General features: G+C 37.4%; 1 protein-coding gene across 3 annotated transcripts in view; it reads left to right on the top strand.

Moving 5' to 3' along the window:
• The window catches only part of PARP14 (poly(ADP-ribose) polymerase family member 14), a 101,489-nt gene that overhangs the window by 76,816 nt on the left and 2,335 nt on the right, over positions 1-22,338 (top strand). For 2 of the 3 annotated variants that reach the window (XM_036219795.1, XM_036219793.1), the window contains one exon: positions 21,957-22,131. In XM_036219795.1, coding sequence (XP_036075688.1) covers positions 21,957-22,131 — 175 coding nt within the window. Of the gene's footprint in view, positions 1-1,507; positions 1,745-2,291; positions 2,514-5,338; positions 5,418-7,591; positions 7,742-8,083; positions 8,147-8,489; positions 8,658-11,070; positions 11,278-13,940; positions 14,541-15,847; positions 15,982-21,956; positions 22,132-22,338 lie in introns of all 3 variants that reach the window. The other variant, XM_036219794.1, reaches the window with a different exon arrangement.

Below are 22,338 nucleotides of genomic sequence, written 5' to 3'. Positions count from 1 at the left end.
ACCATCAGCCCCCAACACCAGTAAGAAAATGTGGGAAGGAATTAGAGAGAGAATGGTCCTGGAGGGGTGTGGGTAATATGTGGGGAAAATTCTTGTAGCTCTGCTGGGGGCGAGGGGGCTGCGTGTGACATGTTTTTAAAATACGTATTTAACGACCTTTAACACAAGCTCTAACTAATGGGAATAGCAGCCCCGGAAGCCGCTGCTGTGCCGGCTGTTACTTCTTTAACAGGCCTGGGGAGGGGAATCCTAGGGAAGGCCGTTTGCATGCTTTCTTTGGAGAAATGTTTATTCAGATCCTTTGGCCACTTTTAAATCAGGTTACCTTTTTATTAGTGAATTTTAAGAGCTCTTTATATATTCTGGATACAGGTCCCTTACCAGATATATGATACACAAATATTTTCTCCCACTATGTGGGTCTTCTCTTTATATAATAAACTTAATAATATTTACAAGAATAATAGCAAGCATTGATTTAGATGTACCAGGCACTATGCTAAATGCTGGGCATGCATTTGCTCATTCCATGCTGTGAGGTAGATCCGAGGGTCATTATTATTCTCATTTCACAGCTGTAGAAATGATACTTACAGGGATTAAGTAATTTGCCCACACCCAACAGCCAACAAACAGTAGAGCAAGGATTGGAATTTATTCAGGGTCCTAACCATTGCACCATTTCAAAACATTAAAATAATTTTATTTCTCATTTTAAAAAGCAAACAAACACACAGGAAATTTTGACTGAGGGTTGGCAATGGGAATGAGTTCCATTTCTCGTCCAGCTTGAGCACTGAATAGTAAAACATTGCCTTCATTCCTTTTGCTCATGATGCCCAAGTATCCGCTGTGCCTTTGCTCCTTGGTGGCCCATGCAAGGCAACTTTGAAAGTCATTTGGTCACATTCCATCTCCTGTCTTCAACTTGCGTTGTAATGTAACCAGTTAATCTGCTCACATTAACTATCCTGCTGAAAAGCTTCCGTAACTCCTCACTATCTGTTGGGAAGTCCAATTGGCCTGGCACTCGAGGACCTCTGCAGAGTCTATCCCCAACATTTCCAGCCTCGCTTAGGCCATTTTGCTGCAGAAATTCTCTGTCGGGTCAAACTAATCTGCTCATGGCTTACAACCTACCATACATATGTTCATAGTGTTCCCCTTCATCGATGACTTCTTCATCTCTCTCTTCCCACTGCAACTATTCCCATGTTTCAGACCCCACATGACTCGAGGTGTCTTCACTAGTTGCTGAAGGCACTTTCTCTGGAGTCCTTTGGTGATCCTATACCATTTATACTTTATGCTTTGACAGTTCTCTTTTGTCCTGGTGTTTTATTTAAATAAGTATCCAATAACACTTTTTCTTGGGTGGAATTTGAGTCCTGAAAACGTAATCATCTTAGTAGTACCTCAATGTGCCATGCCCAGGGGCTCAAATACAGTAATCCTTGATTAATGTTTCTGTTAGAATTTGAAAGAAATTGTTGGTTTTGTCTTTAAGACCGATGTTGTCGTCAACTCCGTTCCCTCGAATCTTATGCTTGACAGAGGGCCCCTTTCCAGGGCTCTCCTGGAAAAAGCTGGACCAAAGCTCCAGGAGGAACTGAACACAATTGGGCAAAGGATGTCTATCAACGTGGGCACAGTTCTTCAAACCAGTGGTTGCAATCTACATTGCCAGCGTGTGTTTCATGTGGTGGCTCCAAATTGGGCAAATGGCAGCACATCTTCACACAAGGTGGGGCCTGGTTTTCAATTCTCCAGAAAATTTGGTACCCCTTTAAATTCCTTTCATGATAACGTAGATTGGACTCTGTTTCTCTTCCGTAATAATGTCGCATTCTGACAGGTGCCATCTTAAGGCCCTTTCTTTCAGCTGTAGTGGACTTCTCCTGAAGACTAGTTAATAATATAAATTGATTATAGTACTCAGTCATGATTGGGGATCAGGGAATAGTTATTGACGATAACACATCTTTAGTGAGGAAGGCAGAGCCAGGTCATGAAGAATGGAAGAGCATGAAGAATTGAAACAGTACTTGCTTTGCTTTTTTCTTCATTGCTGAGTGAGTTTGAACCTTTTTGGAGGGTTTCTCACATTCTGTTTTCCTTTTCGTTATCTACTCCTATGTTTTTCTTTCTCCTTCTGACTTCCCTTAACCTGCCTTTTGTTGAAAGCAAAATGGTGCAGACAGAGATCATAGTCAAAGCTGCTGAATTCGTATTTTTTGTCCTAAATTCCATTTCTAGGCAAAATGTGTAAGGATCTGTTTTGTGCTTTTCAGATCATGGAAGACATAATCAGAAAATGTTTGACAATCACTGAGAGCTTGTCCTTAAAATCGATTGCATTTCCAGCCATAGGAACAGGAAACTTGGGTTTTCCTAAAACTGTTTTTGCTGAATTAATTATTTCAGAAGTTTTCAAATTTAGTAGCAAGAATCAACTGACAACTTTACAAGAGGTTTGCGTTCTGCTGCACCCAAATGATCACGGGAACATTCAGGTACAGCCTCATTTATTTCTGGTTGTTGTGGCAACTGAGCCTTAATGGTCTCCAATGTCGTCTTGGTCGAATAGGTTGTGTCATGTATTTCTCGTACAGGAAAGCAAAACAGTAGTGTAGATGACTTGCAGCATGGCAAAGTTCAAGCAAATACATGGTTATAGAAAAAAATTTAACTTCTTATTAAGGAAAATTTCAAACTATACAAAAGTAGACAGAATAGTATAATAAACATCCTCGTAACCATTACTCACCTTCACTGCTATCATCCTATGGCCAATATGTTTCATCTCTGTCTCCATTTATTTGCCTTCCTCTTATATTATTTTGAAGTAAATTCCAAATATACGTTTTATCCATAAGCAATTTGGTATTTATTTTAGACATTGGAGCTATTTCTAAAAAGTAACATACTCACGATACTATTTCACACATGAAAGAAATTGACAATCATTCCTTTACTTCATTATCAAGTCAATGTTCAAATTTCCAATTCTCATAAATGTGTTATTTTGTTTTTAAAGCTTGTTTTTTTGAATCAGAATCTACAGAAGGCCCACATATTGCAAATAGAGTTGACATATCCCTAAACCCTTTTTTAATCTATAGCATTTCCTTCCATATGATAGAAATTTTAATACATAATATAAAAGCGTAGTATGGTCCTGTAAATAGGAGATTATCAGGATTGGATACAACTGATGGACGTGGTTAGAATGAACTCAGCCCATCCTCATTAGAATAGGAGAGTTGGGACCAGAAGTACCAGAATCATCTTCAGTTACAGAGAGTGTGTTAACCATCTCACATTTGCTGAACATCAGCTATTGGTGAGCCACTGAACTCAGCACTGTGGGACAACAAGAGACATTTAATAAGAGGTCATTATCCCTGACCTCCAAGTCATTAGAGTCCAGTAGAGTAAATGACATTAAATGTTTTAAAAGTTTCATAATAGTGCAAGAGTGAAACGGATTAAAGCCAGCTACCCAGGAGATGTCTGTGGATCACTGGACCATTTGAATTTTTAGGTCATACTTAATTTTTCTGGATCTAGATATTACCTTTAAGTTCTTTGCAAGCAACAAAGCTAACCTAAGTTCTAATCAGACAGCCAAACCACCCAAGCAAAATATGTGGTCCACCTACTTGGTCTGCACCACTACAGTAATTTCTAGTCAAGAAGTGCTTTTTTAACAACCTCGCTATGACTCACATTATACAAGGTGATATGGATCATGGGATGGCCATGTAGTGCATACTTTCCCTCTTAGAAATCATTATTACTTTGGGAGCTAAGATTTAAACACATAAAATGAACTAAATTAAAGTCATAAAGTACTGAGAGTTTTTCAATAGATGAATAGGGGCGTAAGTCCTATGACACGAACCTGAATCTTTAAATCTCACTATTTCTGTGCAACCCCAGACCCTATTTTCTTTCCTAAAGACTCACAGTCCTCTGCAGGTATTCTGTGAAAGGATTCGTATATGCAGACACTTTTCTTGCCATAGGAAATAGTATCAATTCTCCATACATGACCGTGACACTTTCTCTCTTAAGACTTTTAAAGACAGTAAAACTTTGGATATATTTGTACAAAAATCAACAAAACTTGTTGAGATGTTTATAGGTGGCCACTGTAGCAGAGGTTGTTAAAAAAAAAAAGAAAAAGAAAAAGAAAAAGCTCATGGTCTAAACACGATATCTAGATTTGCTTTATTTGGGCTATTTTTAAACATTTAAATCAGTTGCTAACATTTTAAAATCGAACATTTCACATAAAAATCCAGATGACCACTGTGACCTAAAAATGTAAATGCTCTGGCACATTGGACATGGATTTCTGCCTGAACGGTTTGCTGTGGTTGAATGACAGGTACTGTGTAGTCCTTTAGAGCCACATGAGTCTGCCTTCACATTTGTAGCTTACCTGCCTGACCCCTGGAGGTCTGTGAGCCTGAAACTCTGGCCCTATAGTCTCTCCGAGTCTCTCTCCCTTCATTATATTAGCCTTTTAGCTAAAATATCAGTTCTTTTTTCAACAAGATTCTCTGTTGCTTGTTTACAGAACGTGTCACTACCAGGCAAAGAAATGGAACTCACGGATTTATTAACTGTAAAATACATGCATCAGCCTCTTGCTCCAAAAAACACCACTCACCTAGCCATTCCCCCCTGGTACAAATAAGAAGTTAAAAATTGAAGTATTTCGGTCCCTGTGTTTTTTTTTTCTGTTAACACTGCATTTTAACAATTTTAAACAAATTATTTACTTTTACTTTGTAAAAGTAATATGTGCTCATTGTAGGAACTTTGAACAATACAAAATGAATAAATTATTTTAGTCATATTTCATTCTAGTCTTCTATGTATGTGTATTTTGCAAAGTGTTGTTATATAATTGTTATTCTCTCATTTAATAGTATAAAGTATTTCCTTATTCCATTAACTGTTTCTTGAAAATGCAGTTCTTAATAGCTGCTAAATATTTTAACATGTGGATATGTTAAAATTTATTTGACCATTTCTTTGTTGGATTTTAAACTGTTTTATTTTTCTTGATTATCAACAGCACTATAATGTATTTATATTTTTTGTATTTATATCTTTGTTCCCATCATTGATAATTTTCATAGGATGCATTTGTAGAAATAATATATGTATTGTTTTCACAATTTTAAAAGTCTATAATGATAATAAGTAATGCCTTGAGAATTGCTCTCTCCGAAATATTTGTGCCTGCAGGATCAAAAGCCATGATGAATTAAATCCATTCATCTATTGAGGACTGTAGTAGTTAAAACTGTCTTTGTATTTCTAGGCATTTTCAGATGAATTTGACAGAAGGGCTAATGGAAATTTCGTCTCTGACAAAATCCCCAAGGCTGAAAATACACAAGGTTCAGTAAAACTTTTAAATTGAGAAATTACTTCTAGTTGCTAAATAACTATTTAGTGATAAGTAAAAGATAATAGTGATGATTTTTATGAAAAACCAATTCGTGAGGAAGAATATGTTAAATTATATTCCATATACCTGAGCCTGAACTTGCAAGACACTGGCCATGTTTGCATGATATGGAGCAAAAGAGTAGGCATGCCAACTCGGATGAGCCATACAATAGGTTTTAAGTAGTGACGAGGCTACTGTTTTCTAAGGATGATGGGACATGTGTTTTTAGAAATAGACACATTTAAAGAGACAATACCAACCAAATGCTCCTTCTCTGTTGTATTTGCTGTTGTATATTTGAGTTTATCCTATTTAGAGTTGCTGAGGCTTCTTGGATCTAGACATCAGTCGTCTTCCATCAAAATTGGGGATTTTTCAGTCATCTTTCTAAATATTTTTCTGCAGTGGTCTCATCTCCACTGGTGCTTTAGAACATGAATGTTAAGCCTTTTGATAGTGTCCTGTTGGTCCCTGAGGAAGTTTTAAAAAATTTTTTTCCTCTTTGTTCTTCAGACTGGATAATTTTTATTGATCTATTGACTCACTTCTCTGTCTACTACACTATCGAGCCTATTCAGTGAATTTTTTTTATTTCAGATGTTGAATTTTTAAGTTCTAAAATGTCCATTGGATTCTTATTTCATAGTTTATACTTCTCTGTGGAGACTCCTGTATTTCCATTCATTTCGAATCATTTCCATGCGTTCAGATGGAAACTCAGGAAACATAGTTATAGTAGATAGTTTAAAGCATAGTAGATAGTTTATCTGATAATTCTAACATCTAGATCATCTTGAGATTAACATCTATATTGAGTGTCTATGTTCTTGAGAATTGGTCACATTTTCTTGGTTCTTTGTATGACAAGCAATTTTGGATTACACGCTGGTCATTTTAATGATCATATTATGAAACAGGTCTGGGTAAAATCCTCTGGAAAATGGTGTTTGTTTATTTTGTTTTATCAGTTAGTCAGACAGTTAAGTTCATTCTAAAAGTTCAATTTCACCTTCTGGTTGGGCAGCGGTTCCAGTGTCCCTTCAGTTCTCTCAGCCTTTGCCACGCTGCTTGGGTCTGTCCCAACATGCGTGGCTCTGGGGCAGGCTCAGGATTTATTCCAGTTCCCACACAGACTGGGGATCATCTTCTCCAGCGCGCCCCTTGCGAGGATCCCCTTTACACTCCCTGAATGCAGGAGCCTACTTTCCAGCTCCTCTTGCCAGAAAGACAGGGTTCCCTGGGAGTGGAAGCTGCCTGTTCTGTTGCCTCATAATTTTGTATGATCAAGTTTACCCCACAGAGATTTCCCACACACACGTATATACACTCATCAGATCACAAGGGTTCTTATTCCTGATTCTTCTGGAGAGAAATACAAAATGACTCTCAGAGATTTAGCACCGTGTGGTGCCACTGTGGAGTTAAGCAATTAGGGTTACCTTGAGGTAGAGCCTAGGTTAAAAAAGAAATAAATATAGACAATAAGGAGGATCCCTGCCATAATGTTCCCAATCCTCACAGGGAACCCTGTTCTCAATCTTCTGGCCACAAAGATAGGAATCCTCTGAGAATTTTGGTACCAGTGCTCATTGAGCAGTTCTGCAGCTAGGGCCACCCTTGGGTCAAGCTGGGAGGTAAAAGAGGAAAATTTTCAAAACAAAGCAAAATGAGAAACTACCCACTATACAGGTTGCCTTTTCAGATTTTGACTCCCCTCACCCCAAACTCTGCCTGCTGTCATTTGCTCTTCAGTCTCACTTAGTGGGTTTTTTTGGTATTTGTTCCATGGTTTTAGTTGTCCTCAGTGAGCAAGATAAGTTAGAGCGGGCTAACTTCTACTTGGCCCGCACCGGAAGTCCACATTTGTTACTTATTTTATCATTCGTTTTCAAAAACAGACCATCACTGCAGCCGAGGATAAAGACCAGAGATGAGAGTGAGAAAAAGGGAGAAAGGGAGGGAGGGAGGGAGGGAGGGAGAGAGAGAGAGAGAGAGAGAAAGAGAGAGAGAAAGAGAGAGAGAGAGAGAAGTATGGAGGGGCCCGTGTGAGGAACATGAGACCTAAGTCATTCTTGCTGTTGTTGACTTAGTTTATAACTCCATTTTTCTTTTTCCTCTCAGGTTTCTATGGGACTGCTTCTAGCACTGATTCAGGAGTGCATGAAATGAAAATTGGCCCCATCACCTTCCAGGTGGCCTTTGGAGATATCACAAAAGAGGAGGCAGATGTGATTGTAAATTCAACATCGAAGACATTTAATCTCAAAGCAGGTACTTTACTTATAGGGTTTTGATTATTTTTATAGTCACAGTAGATCCCATGAAGGAAGGTTTCTATAGCTAGACTATTCTACAGTTGCATAGCCAAATTGGTTTCTACGGCTTTGGCTTATTAATATTAATTAATAACTTTGAAAGTATTTTGACATGGTTTCTTGCTATTGTTAACAGTTATTTTGTGAATTTTTCTTTTTTGTGACCAGAAATGCCAAGGTTATAGGAATCCTTTGATGATGTGGAAAGTGTTTAGATAATGAGGCAAATGCACTGATCCAAATGTACTGTTGTGCTTCTTTTATTTGTGTTTTTAACCATCTCGATGTTCTCATGTAGGGGTCTCCAAAGCAATTTTGGAACATGCTGGACAAAATGTGGAAGCAGACTGTGTTCGCCTAGGTAAGGCACAATGCTGTTTTTTGGTCCTAAATTGTAAGTGGAAGCTAACTATGGGAGGCTGTGGAGAGGCTGAAGAAAGTCTTTGGACTGGGGAGACAATATGTTAATCTTAAAATCATACATTTTCTAAAGAATTCGAGTCGTAGAGAATTAGAAGTGAAAAAAAATTGAAGGGTGATGCCACAGTTAAAAAACATTAAACAAGAAAGATTCATCCAAGGTAGCATTTTAGGAGTCTCTTATTCACATACAATACTTTATTTGCCAAACCAGACATTTTGCTTTCCAAACAAAGAGTGAGTTCAACATCTGATCTTGCACGTTTTTGTTTTGTGTTTTTTAGGTCAACAGAACAACAATGGTTATATAATTACTGAAGGTGGATTACTGAAGTGCAAGAATATTATTCATGTCATTGGTGGAAATGATGTCAAGAAATCTGTTTCCTGTGTTTTGCAGGAGTGCGAAAGACGGAATTACTCGTCTGTTTGCCTCCCAGCCATTGGGACAGGTTGGTAGCCTTTCAAGGCTAAATCCCTTGGTGTCCCTTTTCCCTTGATTTGCTGCTGACTCTAATGCAGTTCATGTTGAGTCTGAGTAAGAGCAAATTCCTCACTCCAAGGCAGCGCTGAAAGAATGAGCAAAGCCTGTGGGTGGTTTAAGTAAGAATAGTAACATTGAAGAAAACTGAAGAGACTGGTAGAATATCAGAGAGACATTTTCTCTCTAATATGGAGGGGAAGGAAGAGGAAGGCAGGGGAAAGGATGGGAGGAGAGGAAAAAAAAGGCCAGGCCATCTTTCTCTTTAATCTGTTCCTTTGTCTTGTTCCATCCCCTACATATTTAATCCTACATCTCTGTTATTTAGTCCTTAACTTCTTCCTTTGTCCCCTCTCCATAGAAAACATCAGGGCATCCATTGGCTTCCACCTGCCTGTAGCTTACTCCCAGATGAGTATTTCCAGCCCTCTTTTCTCACCTCTTCAAAAGTGGCTGATTAGGTTGGCCTTAGGGCATCTCTGCGCAGAAGTCCTTCAGTCACCATGACACAGTGGGTTCTAATGGGTCGAAAGGACTCACCATCTTATTCTTTTCAGCCTACTTGGCCTCTTTTATTTTCTTGTTTTCCTCAAAGTATATAATGATTGTGTGATTCTTCATGCTTTCGGTTTATCATTAGTATGGTGGGCTCTTTGAGCTACCACTCCCCCCACCACCAGGAATCTGAGTCTTCTGCTTTGATCAGGCATTACTGCTTGGTTTTTCTTAAGAGAGCTGGTCAGGAGAGGCAAATACCCTCAGGCTGGAAGTAGAATGGAGCTGACCCATCCCAGAGAGATTAGCTAGGCACTGGATTGATGATTCTATTGCTCAGAAATCTGAGTTTGAATGTCTACTCTGGCCTTCAAGAAACTTAGTTGCAATTTTGATGTGTTCATTATAGGAGGCAAGGGCAGTGTTTACTTAATCCACCATCTTCTTGGCCCCCTCTCTTTCTTCAGCTCTTGCCTAATCTTTTATTATAGCCTCCAACCTAGCCCTCTCTGGATCTGGGCTCTCTGCTCTAGTTCCTCCTCTATTCTGCCACCTCCCCCACCCCAGACTTATTTTTCTCAAAACCACATCTATTTCCCTGAACACACCAGGTTGAACATATTACATGCATGTTACACATTTCTATCTGACTTAGGCTTTCCCTCAGTTTTCCATACTTCACCTATTGAATGCTTGTTCATCCCCATGTATCACATCTTCTGTGTCTTAGTGCCTAGATGAGCATGTAGCTTGTGATGGGACATAGCAAATGTTGACTGAGAGTGCATGAATATATCTGAACACTCCCATTTAAATTCTCTCAAACATCATGAAATAACAGCTTTGTAAAGAAAAATTTCCCTCTTTCCCTGCTCAGCTAATAGAAAACAACAACAACAACAACAACACAACAATAACAACAACAAAAAACCCTGAATAAATCCTCTTGGTTACTTTTATATAGGATTTGTCTACATTCCACAATTGTCTGCATAGCCCAGTCAAAGAGTCTACTTTCATTTCTGCAATGAAGGTGGACACCATCCATGGGGCTAATCAAAGTGGGCCCTTAGTATATCACACCAGGTTGGTCAGAGGACTTTTACATTCCTCCTGCTCATGTAACATCTGCCATTCATATGGGACTTCTTCCATGGTTTTTTATAATATTTTTCAAGGAACTTTTCATGCTCTTATCTAGGTAGTAGGCTTGAGAAGCAAGATATGGAGCATGCTTACTTAGGAAAAGACCGCTCATATAGCAATCTTGAACCCTGCCAATCAGGGTGTGTGAGGAAAGACTTCCTGGAGGCTCATGGATAGCTTGCATGTAAAAAAGTATAGAATATAACAAAGAGCTAATAGCTCCAGGCATCTTACCAAATTAGCTTACTTTAAATCAAGCCCCCAAAGACATCTCGGAAGAATAAGAATACATGCAGTAAAGTCGAGTGGTGATTGAGAAAAAAAAATTGCTTTTTTCTTTCTATAAGGAGTATGATATATCCACATGAATATAGCATCTTTAACTTTTTATAACTCTTTTGAGGTCACTCGTGAGCCAAGAAAGATTAACTGTGCTCCATAACATAGAGAAAGACAGTGACCTGGGATCCGCTGAATGGAGCAGATATCAGTATCAGATACCAAAAGTTAGTTTTCCAGGTACTTTGTTCATTGTCAGACTGTCAGCTTCCTGACATCCTGGAACAAAAATTCCCCACTTCAAAAGTGTTTGCCGATGCATCTTTAGAAAAGGCCATGGTGATGAAAGAGCTGCGAAGTAGGCATTTATTCTGTGAGAACTGGAATCTCTAATTTATTTTTCAGCCTTTTCTAGATGGGTCTTTTTTTTCCCCCTCAGTCAATTTTGTCATTTGCTTTCCCAGGAAATGCCAGACAAGACCCAGATAAGGTTGCTGAAGCCGTAATTGATGCCATTGAAGACTTTATCCAGAAAGGATCAGTCCAGTCTGTGAAAAAAGTTAAAGTTGTTATCTTTCTGCCTCAAGTACTGGATGTGTTTTATGCCGCCATGAAAAAAAGAGAAGGATCTCAGCCTTCTCCCCAACAGTCTGTGATACATAAACTTGCATGTGAGTTGTTCATTTTCGTGAAATGTATATTCCTAATATTGATGTCACATGAGAAATAGTTCATTTTTTCCTAAATGTTTTTGGGTAGTTTATTAGGTCCCCCTCCACCTAGTTTTACTGAGATATCATTTACATGCATCACTGTAGAAATTTAAGTTGTACAGCATAATGGTTTGACTTACATCGTGAATTCATTATTGCAACACATTTAGTTAACATCCATCATCTTATGTAGATACCATAAAAAGAGAAAGAAAAAAAGAAAAAAAGAAATTTTCCTTGTGATTAGAACTCAAGGAATTTACTTTCTTAACAACGATGTATATATTATATATAATATATATTTATACAGCAGTTTGAACTATAGTTACCATGCTTTACATTACATCTTCTAGTGCTTATTTACCTTATAACTGGAAATTTATACCTTTCGACCACCTTCCTCCAGTTCTCCTTCCCTTACTCTCTGCCTCTGGTAACCATGCATCTGATCCCTTTTCTATGAGTTTGGGAGTTTATCTTTTGTGGGGGAGTGTATTTTTTTTTTAGATTCTTCATATAGGTAAGATTATACAGTATTTGTCTTTGTCTGACTTGAAATAGCTACTCTTTCATGAACAATCAGAAAGAGAAATTAACAAAACATTTCCATTTATAATTGCAAAAAAGAATAAAATGCCTGGGCATAAATTTAATCAAGGAAGTGAAAGATCTATACACTGAAAATTATAAGACATTGATGAAAGAAACTGAAGAAGACACCAATAAATGGAAAGATCTTCTGCGATCCCAGATTGGAAGAATCAGTATTGTTAAAATATCCATACTACCTGAAGCAATCTATTGATTCAGTATAATTCCTATCAAAATTCCAATGGCATTTTTCACAGAAATAGAACAAGCAATCCTAAAATTTGTATGGAGCCACAGAAGACCCCAGATAGCAAAGCAATCTTGAGAAAGAAGTACAACATTGGAGGCATCACAATTTCTGATTTCAAACTATAGTATAAGTTATAGTAATGAAAACAGCATGGCATTGGCATAAAAACAGATACACAGATCAATAGAAGAGAATAGAGAGCCCAGAAATAGACCCATGCATGTATGATCCATTAATTTACAACAAAGGAGCCAGGAATATACGATGGGGAAAGGATAAACTCTTCAATAAATAGTATTGGGTGCTTGCTTTGGCAGCACATACACTAAAATAAATGGTGCTCGGAAAACCAGACGGACATGTAAAAGAATGAAACTAAAGCACTCTTTTACCCCATACAAAAAATCCACTCAAAATGGATTAAAGACTTGAATATAAGACCTGAAACCATAAAACTTCTAGAAGAAAACATGGGGAGTAAACACCCTGACATTGGTATTGGCAAAGGATTTTTTGGATTTGACACCAAAAGTACAAACAGCAAAATCAAAAATAAGCAAGTGGGACTACATCCAACAGAAAAGCTTCTGTACGGCAAGGAAACCATCAATGAAATGAAACCTAAAGAATGGGAGAAAATATTAGCAAATCCTGTATCTGATAAGGGGTTAATCTCATATATATATATATATGATAAGGGGTTAATCTCATATATATATATATATATATATATATGAGATTAACCCCTTATCAGATATAGGATTTGCTAATCCTGTGTATATGTGTGTGTGTGTGTATATATATATATATATATATATATATGTATATATATATGTGTGTGTGTGTGTGTGTATATATGTGTGTGAGTATATATATACATATATATGTATATGTGTATATATATATAAACTCATACAACTTAATAGAAAACCAGAAAATAATAGCAGAGGATCTGAATAGATGTTTTTCCGAGGAAGACAGACAGATGGCCAACAGGTACATGAAAGCTGCTCAACATCGCTAATCATCAGGGAAATGCAAATCAAAACCACAATGAAATATCACCTCATACATGTTAGAGTGACTACTGTAAAAAAGACAAGAAATAAATAAGCATTGGAAAGAATATGGAGAAAAGGAAACCCTTGTACAATGTAAGGGAAACTGCAAATTGGTGCAGCCACTATGGACAACAGTATGGAGGTTCCTTAAATAATTAAAAATAGAACTAATAGGTTCTATTCCACTTCCAAGTATTTATCTGAAGGAAACGAAGTCACTCTCTCAAGAAGATATTTGCGCCTCATTGCAGCATTATTTATAATAGCTATGACATGGAAACAACTGAAGTGTCCATTGGCAATTGAATGAATAAAGATGTGGGGAAAAAATATATATAATGGAATATCATTCATCAAAAAAAGAAGAATAAAATCTTGCCATTTGTGACAACATGGTTGGACCTTGAGGATGTTATCCTAAATAAGTCAAAGACAAATACTGTATGATCTCGCTTCTATGTGGAATGTTTAAAAATAACCCAAACTCATTTATACAGAGAGCAAATTGATGGTTGTCAGAGGCTCTGGGGATGCGGGGTAGGAAGTGGGGAAATGGGTGAAGGGGGTTGAAAGGTACAAACTTCCAGTTGTAAGATAAAATAGTCTTGGGTGACCCACCACAAAATTTAAAGAAAGAAATAGCTAATTTTTCATTCTTCTTTTTTTTCTTTTTATTCTATCTAAAGCATCTGTTTTGTCCCCTTTCCTTTCTTTTTTAGCAATTTCTGGCTTCTCCAAGCAGTCTTCCCCCAAAAAAACTCCTTTGATTTTGAAAAAGAAAACAGAATCAGCAATTTTTCAGGTGTGTGGTGAAAATGAAAAATGTGTGGTAAATGCCCTCGCCTGGATACAGGATATGATTAAAATGGAACAGGGTCTGTACACCAGTGAAGAAGAACATATCAAAGACTTTGAAGAAAAGGAATATCAAGAATTGACTAAGCTGCAGAAGAAATTAAATATTGCCATTTCCTTGGACACTGAAAGACCTTTGATTGAGGTTTCAGGAATTAGCAGAGATGTGGAACAGGCCAGAAATGCAATTGAGAGAATGATGAAGACAGTTCGATTGACCAAAGAGCAGGAATTCAGAGCAGATTGTATCAGTGAAGTTATAGCATGGCAATATAATGACAATAACACTTTTCATCATTTTGACAAAGTAACCAATCTGCAATTGGAGGATGCAAAGAGGAAAAATATAAAGACACATGTTGTCAAAATTAATCATCAGAAGTACACAGTGGACTTGAACACATACATTGCTACAGATGCAAAGGGACACAGCTTCCCTGTTCAGCGTCTCACGAAATCTAAAAGTGAGTCAAACTTTCTTAATTTTATCCATTACTTTACTCTTTGGGCTTAGCACGGTTTTGTATGTACATCAAAACTGTATTTAAGTAGATAAAATTCAAGGAACCCTTGTGTAATGAAATAGAAAACTTGGTCTCTGAGCTTAAGGATCTTACCTTATGGCTGGGTATACAGCATGGGCCTGCCCAACAGACTGAGTTTGACCATTTTAGTGTTAACACTAGCCAAACCTGGCATTTTTACAGTCTACAACCTTCCCAGAACCAGTTCTTCTGGGGGAGGTAATGCCTGCTTCAATCAGGAGATGTAAAGCCATGGGATATAAAGAAAAGTGGCCCAAGGTTTTTAGAACAAAAGGGGGAAGACAGGCTGGTCAGAGAGGGGGCACGTTCTGTGTCTGCGACTGATACCCAGAGAGGATCAGGAGCCTGCAGGTTCTTCTCCCAGAAGTCACTTCTTCTGTCCTGAAAATAAGGTTCCTTGACACGTCCACCAGGAAGCGGTCATCAGATTCTCTGATTGGATCTGTTCCCTGAGAAGGGAGCGCTTGTCTTCTGAAGACAGCCATTCCTGCCTTCAAACCACAGAAGTCCCCCACTGAGAACAAGTGAATTGGCTTCCCTTCCAGTACAATATCTTCATCTCTTGTGAGATTGGTGTGAATGAATTCCTCACACTCTGAGAAACCCTTGAGAAATGACAAGAATAATATTCTGTTTAGCAGATGGGGAGACAGAGCTGCCACTACAATCTGTCACATAGCAAAACCTGCTACCCACTCAACTCTTAAGAATGCCATGAAGAATCATGAGAGAACAGATGTGGAGGGCCTTGTGGTGGTGCGGAGTTCTAGCAAAAAGCCATGCATTTGTAAAAAAGAGAGTAGCAACTGTTTAAAAAGTTGTAGGGAAATTTTATTGTGAAAGTCTTAAATTATGACAGATTAGAGACCTAACAGATTATGCAGCTGAATTACATTACATTGGCAGTTCTCAAATCTGGGCATAATCAAAACTTGTTAAGTTGTAGGTACACGAGTTTTACCACTCAGAGACTGTGATTCAATAAGTCTGTGGGGTTTTATTTATTTTTTTAAATAAGAATGACAGTTGGTTCTGTGGTTGTCTGTGGTTCCACGCTTTGAAAAACATTCTCTTAGAAAGTTAAGAAATTTCTCGAATGCCTTGAATTAGGAGATTGTAAAACAGAAATGCAAATGACACTCAGTTTTTCAAAGTGTACTAGGAATGTGGCCTGTGTAGATGAGCCTCCCCAGGTACAAGGGTGTCCTCAAATGTCTATTTTGCAGTTGAGATCCCTGCGCACTGGAGTGACATGAAGAAGCAGGATGTCTGTCTTGTTGAGCTACAACCTGGTCATGCAGAATATGACATGGTGGCAAGCAAGTTTAAGCAGACCTGCTCACAATTCCAGATAGAAAAGGTAAGCCTTCTGCTGACATGGAGTTTCTTAATGGTGGAAATAAGAGGTATTGGGGTCCTGGATACGTGAATTTTGATTCATTTCCTTTCACATTTTAAAACCCAGAATTAGAATATGGTATGGTAATTAAATTTTAGATTCTGGATTCTACTCATGTCACCATAATTACTGAGTCATTAGCATTGAGATTCCTGTGTCAATTATTAAAATATAAAAGGAGTTTGCAATATGATATTAACATACTAAAGACACATATTTCCATTGTGAGGAAAGCTAATAATAATTCAAAGATGTGGCTTTACAGTTGGAGTTGATACCTAGCAAACCATCACTAAGAAGCAGGCAGAGGACCCTCAGGTTAGGATTATGTGCCTCTGCCCCACCATTCAAAGATCCACAGTGCTTCCTTGAATAAAGCCAATGGTCCTTTTTTGCTTGTCTCATTTATTTTGGCATCTTCCACTTGTAAATATTAATATTGCTGTTTGAAATTATGTTCTCCCTAGACTTCTATTGCATTGTTATTTTGATGCTTTCTCTTCTTCAATTAATTCTCCTTTCATTATCACTGGTAGATTCTTCCCCAAACCCCTAATCCTAGCCTTACCCATAGTATTCATACTTCGATCTTCTGTCTGCACTTCGCCAGGGAATGTTTTTACCCTTCTTGGCTTCAGCTATTATTTTAATGTTGATGGCTCTCAAGTCAACATATCACCAACCTGGATCTTTGACTCCAGTTCTAGAACATGTTCCCAGTGGTCTAAACAACACCCACTTGATTATGTATCTGCTAAATCAATTTCCCTAAAACCTAACTCATCATCTCAAAGTAGTTATCTTTTCCCTTCCTTCTTCATGTATGTTCTTTGTTTCACCATTTTCTGAGTAAAGCTAGAGATTTTGAATACCTTCCTTTCATCCATAGTAACGAGTCTGCCAATTAGACCTGCATTTTCTTTCTCTGCAAGTTTTACTTTCTATTTGCCTTGCCACCATTCTGTTTATTCATGTGGTTAAGCACATAATAATTCAAAAAAGATTTGAAATGTCCTGCAAAGATATATACCATACCCTCAGATTAAATCAATGGATGAAGAAAAATGGACAAAGAGAAAAGAGGGTATGGAAAATAAGATAACACAGAAGTATTTATTGTTAGTTCAAAAAAAACATAACATGAAGTCCTAGATAGTTATTAGAGGAGGACCACAATTTGTCCTAGTAGACAGAGCAAGGAAATAAACAGCCACCTACAAGATTTATAATTTTGTTCATAAATCAAAAAGCAAGCCATTTCGTCAGGAGACTCACAGCTTTTCCCAATACTGAGATTGACTCCTGAGAGATTTATCCTGTGAATCAAGCACTGGAGAATATATTCATAATCATCCTCACAATAAACTCAATATCCAACTGTATACCAGAGTGTTTTCTTTTAATCGCCCATTGTAAACCGATTGAGCAAAACAGTTCTGTGAGATGCTAAGACAATGTGATTGATTCAGTATGCAGCTCTTTGATCTGGTTCTGAGATAACAAGTAATTTTTTTCCAAATACATCTGATAATGGCCGACTGGCACATTGTGATGAAATGCCAAGCCCAGATTGAGTAGGACTGTCCAGTTGACCAGCAGTGTCTGCACTGGGCCCTGGAAGCTTGCTATGTGTTGTCAGACACTGGCCAGAGAAATGATTTCACTGCTTTTTTCAAATAAAATGTTATGTGAAATCCCAGTGTTTGACACTGATAAAAGCAGGGGTAGATAGTACTGAAGACAGCTCTGTAAAAATGTTAATACGAAAAATGGATTATCTGTCATCCTCCATGAGTATTATGCTTTGAGACTAAGATTCTTTTAAATTAATTAATTAATTTTTTATGGTGATATTGCTTAACAAAATCCAGTAAGTTTCAGCAGTACACTTTAACAGTAAGGCTTATATATATTTATACTGAGTAGTCACCTCCCATAGTTAGATTTCTTTCTGACCCCCTTTACCTCACTACCTCCTCCTCCCTCCTTACTACCCTTTAGTAACCACTAGTGTATTGTCCATATCCACCAGTCTCTGTTTGTTTGTCCTTTTCATTTGCTGCTTTCAGGTTTATATCTCACATATAAGTGATATCATGTTAGTTTCAACTTTTGCAGTCTGGCTTTTTTCGCTTAGCATGATTATCTCGAGGTCCATTCACGGCAGTATTTCATCTCTTCTTATGGCTAAGTAATATTCCATTGTATATATGCACCACAGCTTCTTTAGCCAGTCAGCTATCGTAGGACACTTTGGGCGCTTCCTTGTCCTGGCCACCGTGAATAATGCTGCTATGAACATTGGTGTGCAAATATCTTTTTGGATATGGGTTTTCAAGTCTTTGGGGTAAATATGCAGTAGAGGGATTGCTGTTTCATGTGGTAATCAATTCTTAGTTTTTTGAGGAACCTTCATACTGTTTTCCATAGTGGCTATACCAATTTGCAGTGACTAAGATTTTTAACATCAATAAACTTGCCACAGTTACTTTTTGTCCCTCACTCTCAGTTTTTGCTGAAGCATTTGAAAGTAAGTTACAGACGTCATGACACTCCTACTTTTAACTCCTATCACCTAAGAATAAAGACATTCTCCTAAATAACAACCATTATCTCATGTGAGAAAATTAACATTAGTTCAACAATATCCAATATAGAGTCCATATTCAAATTTCCTCAATCGCTCACATAACTTTTTTACATCTCTCAGCCCTCCACCTCTACTCCGGGTTCAGATACTGCATTTGGTCATTATATTTCCTCTATCTCTTCTGATCTAGAACAATATTCCTGCATTTAAAAAAAATTATTTTTTATAATATTGAATTTTTTAAAGAGTTTAAGGCATTTTTTTAAAAGAACCTAAGCCAGTTCTTACAGCATCTAAATTTGTCTGATTCTTCATGGTGTCATCTAATTTATTCCTCTAGCCTCTTTATGTCTGGTAGACTGGTAGTCAGATTGAAGGGCTTGGGTAAATTCAAATAAATATTTTTGTAAGAATATTTCAGATGATATATCACATCAGAAGCCTCATATGATAAGGTTGTCCCATTATTAATGATGCGAAGTTTGATCACTAGTTAGGGTGGTGACCGCCAGATCTCTCTATTGGAATCATTAGATATTCTGTGGGACAATACTTGTTACTGTACAGTAAGTGTCCTGTGCCCCACAACATTTTACTGATTGACTTTAACATCCATTGATGACCTTTTGCTGAATGCATTATTACACTGGAGGTTGCAAAATGGTAATTTTCTATTTCTGTCATTCCTTCTACATTGATTATCTGGCATTTTTGTCAAGAAAGTTTTCTTCTCTCTTGCTTTAAAAAATAATCAGTATGTTTATTTAATTAGAGTGATTATTCTTTTAGATGCACAAATTATCCACATTTGGTTAGTAGGGACCCTTTCAAGTGGGTCTCATGTCCTTTTGATGACCTCATTAAATCTTTGAACATTTCTTCACGTTCTGGCACAAGATCTCTTTGGCTCATCTTGTACTTTCTCTGTATCAGGTTGGAATGAGACAATTCTCTAAGAAACCATGATCCCTTTTAGTGGGGAATGTTAATGAGAAACCAAGATCTCTGTTTCAGAGGTGCTCACTGCTACTGAGGTGTTATTGCTTTTAGGTTCTTGCATGGTTAGAGCTAAGAAAACCATGAGTTCATATTGATGTTTCCAATTAAAATTTAATACTTTGGTTTTTATCTTAATTTTTTATATTTTATATTTATGCCTTCTATCAATAGAAATGTTGGTTCCCAATAATATTACATATTTATATATTTGCTTTATCCTGTAGTATACATAAAATTGTCTCAAAATTATCACACTAAAGTATTATTAGCAATATTAAAATAACTATTCTTTTGGTTATTGTGAGCATGCTGTATCTTTCTCTACTTTTTTTTCTTTTAACCTTCCTATTACTGTATATTTAGGATGTGTCTCTTGATAGCAGCATGTAATTTCCTTTTCTTCTTCCACTCGGACAATCTTTATTTTTTAATTTGAGTACTTAGTCTGTTTAATGTATTTACTGTTTACTGATATGTCTGGGTTCATGCCATATTAATCTGTTTTCTGTTTATCAAATCTATATTCATTCCTTCTTTCCTTAACTTCTTTTGTATCAAGTATTTTTATTATTTCATTTTTACGCCCTATTAGATTGTTGATTATACATTCTATTACAATTCTTACATTGATTACCGAGAGATTACAGTGTACATCCTTGTTGTATTCAACTTTAATACAAATTCGTACATTTATCATTTCGCAAACAATGCAATAAACTTCGAGCACTTTAAACGCATTAATCCCCTCCTGCCTTTTGTACTACTTTCAACATGTCCTAATTTTTTATATAGTCAGTATTTATATTTACCAACATATTTACCCTTTCATCCAACTGCCCTTCAATTCTATTTCTATGCCTCAATCTTACGATCATTTTCCTTCTCATTTAGTATTTCATCCAGTGTAGATCTGGTAGTGATGTTTCTAGTAGTCACAGTTTTTGTCTGAAAATGTCTTTATTTCACTTTTATTCTTTCAAGGATATTTTTGCTGGGTGTAGAATCCTGCATTTGCAGTTATTTTCTTTAAGCACTCAGAAGAAGTTATCATACTGTCTTCTGTACTTGTTGGTGAAAGGATTAGTCTATTATGAGTAGTCTGTCATAGCCAGAAGCTGGCTTCTGAAATAAACCCACTTAGTGAAGTTTAAGATTTGTTTGCAGAGGTTTCCTTTTACCTTATAAGTTATGCCACCAGGAATATAGAATCAGATTACTATTTTCAAAATTACTTGAAATAATTATCTTCTTTGTGCGGTTATTAAATGTCAAAAGGGTGAGTGTTCACTTCAGCAGCAGGTATAGTAATAAAGGTCAGAAGCCAGAATAAAAAGACTAAGAAATTAAGAAGACATTTTTTAAGGCTTTTGAAAATGAGTAAAATTTAAGGTAAATAGAAATAAAAAGAAAACAGGCAGTTTAAAGAATAGTAAATTAAATTTAGGTAATAAGAAAAATTTTTAAATCACAAACGAGATCAACAAAATACATGATAATGCTGAGACTTTGAACTAGAGGAGAAACTGTATCTTGTATAAAGTAGGAAACCCAAAACTGAAGAAGAAGAAGAAGAAGAAAAAAAAAACAGATGAAGGCAGTTATTAGTGTTAGAACCGAGAGTTCTCTAGAATGGAGGACGATTCTGACAACATGGAATCTTCCTTCACTTTATGCCTGTCCATGAGGGACCTAACCCCTCTCGCCCACCCATCACTTTTTCGCAGGACATACTTATGAAACTACCACGACCTGGTGATTAGGGAAGTTTCCAGGACCGAAGGAGTTTCCACCATAGCCCTGGACACCACTGTCCAGAGTTTGGTCAAAGCACGGCCACTTTGGTCTGCAACCGAATTCCTTGCCACCAGCATTTATGTCCTACTTTTCCAACTGGATGAGAAATTAAGTTTCATTCATTTTCTTCTTGCCTAGACACTCCAGTGCTTCTCTGACACAGTTAGAATTTGGCTAGGTATAGTAGTAACCCAGAAGGACTGAGGAGGAGAGAGGCAAAGTGACAAAGTGAGGCAGACAGCAACAGGAGCAGTTATTACTATGAAGCTAAAAAGCAGGCATCGGAGTGGCTTCATTGGCCAAGATCCTAAACACTGTTTGCTCTCATGTGGTACATAAAAGTCATTAAAAATTAAATTAACATTCTTCGCAAGGCCTTATTTATGAAACACGAGATCTGAAAAGATTGCTGAATGGAGAATGTGGCCACCTGGCATTGAACTCGCTGTTTACTGTAATTTCTACTTATAATAAATAGTGGTCATGTTCTTCTTGCTGTATCTTGCCAAGGGCTCTTGGCACCAACAGAATATTTTTCCTTATTGATTGGCAGATTGAGAGGATCCAGAATCCAAATCTCTGGAACAGCTACCAGATACAGAAAAGGCTCATGGATGACAAAAATAGTCACATAGCAAATGAGCGGCAGCTCTTCCATGGGACAGATGCTGACTCGTTGCCACATGTCAACCAACATGGCTTTAACCGCAGTTATGCTGGAAAGAATGGTAAGGAAGCAAGTAACGTGGCTGCTGCAAATGGGGGGTCGGCCATGAGAACGCAAACGGACTAAGGGACCATGTGGATTGCATTGTGTTCCCTCGTAGTTGGTGGCCATGTTGCAGCCAAAGTTTCAGGTGGGACTCACTATGTTTTCATCTGAAAGGGACTGACAGGCCCTCTGGGGTGGAGGAGTGACTTTTTAAAATTAAAAA

The sequence above is a fragment of the Rousettus aegyptiacus genome, unplaced genomic scaffold (assembly GCF_014176215.1).
Source record: "Rousettus aegyptiacus isolate mRouAeg1 unplaced genomic scaffold, mRouAeg1.p scaffold_m13_p_4, whole genome shotgun sequence".
In the NCBI taxonomy this organism is placed as follows: Eukaryota; Metazoa; Chordata; class Mammalia; order Chiroptera; family Pteropodidae; genus Rousettus; species Rousettus aegyptiacus.
This window is presented reverse-complemented; position numbering and strand designations above follow the sequence as displayed.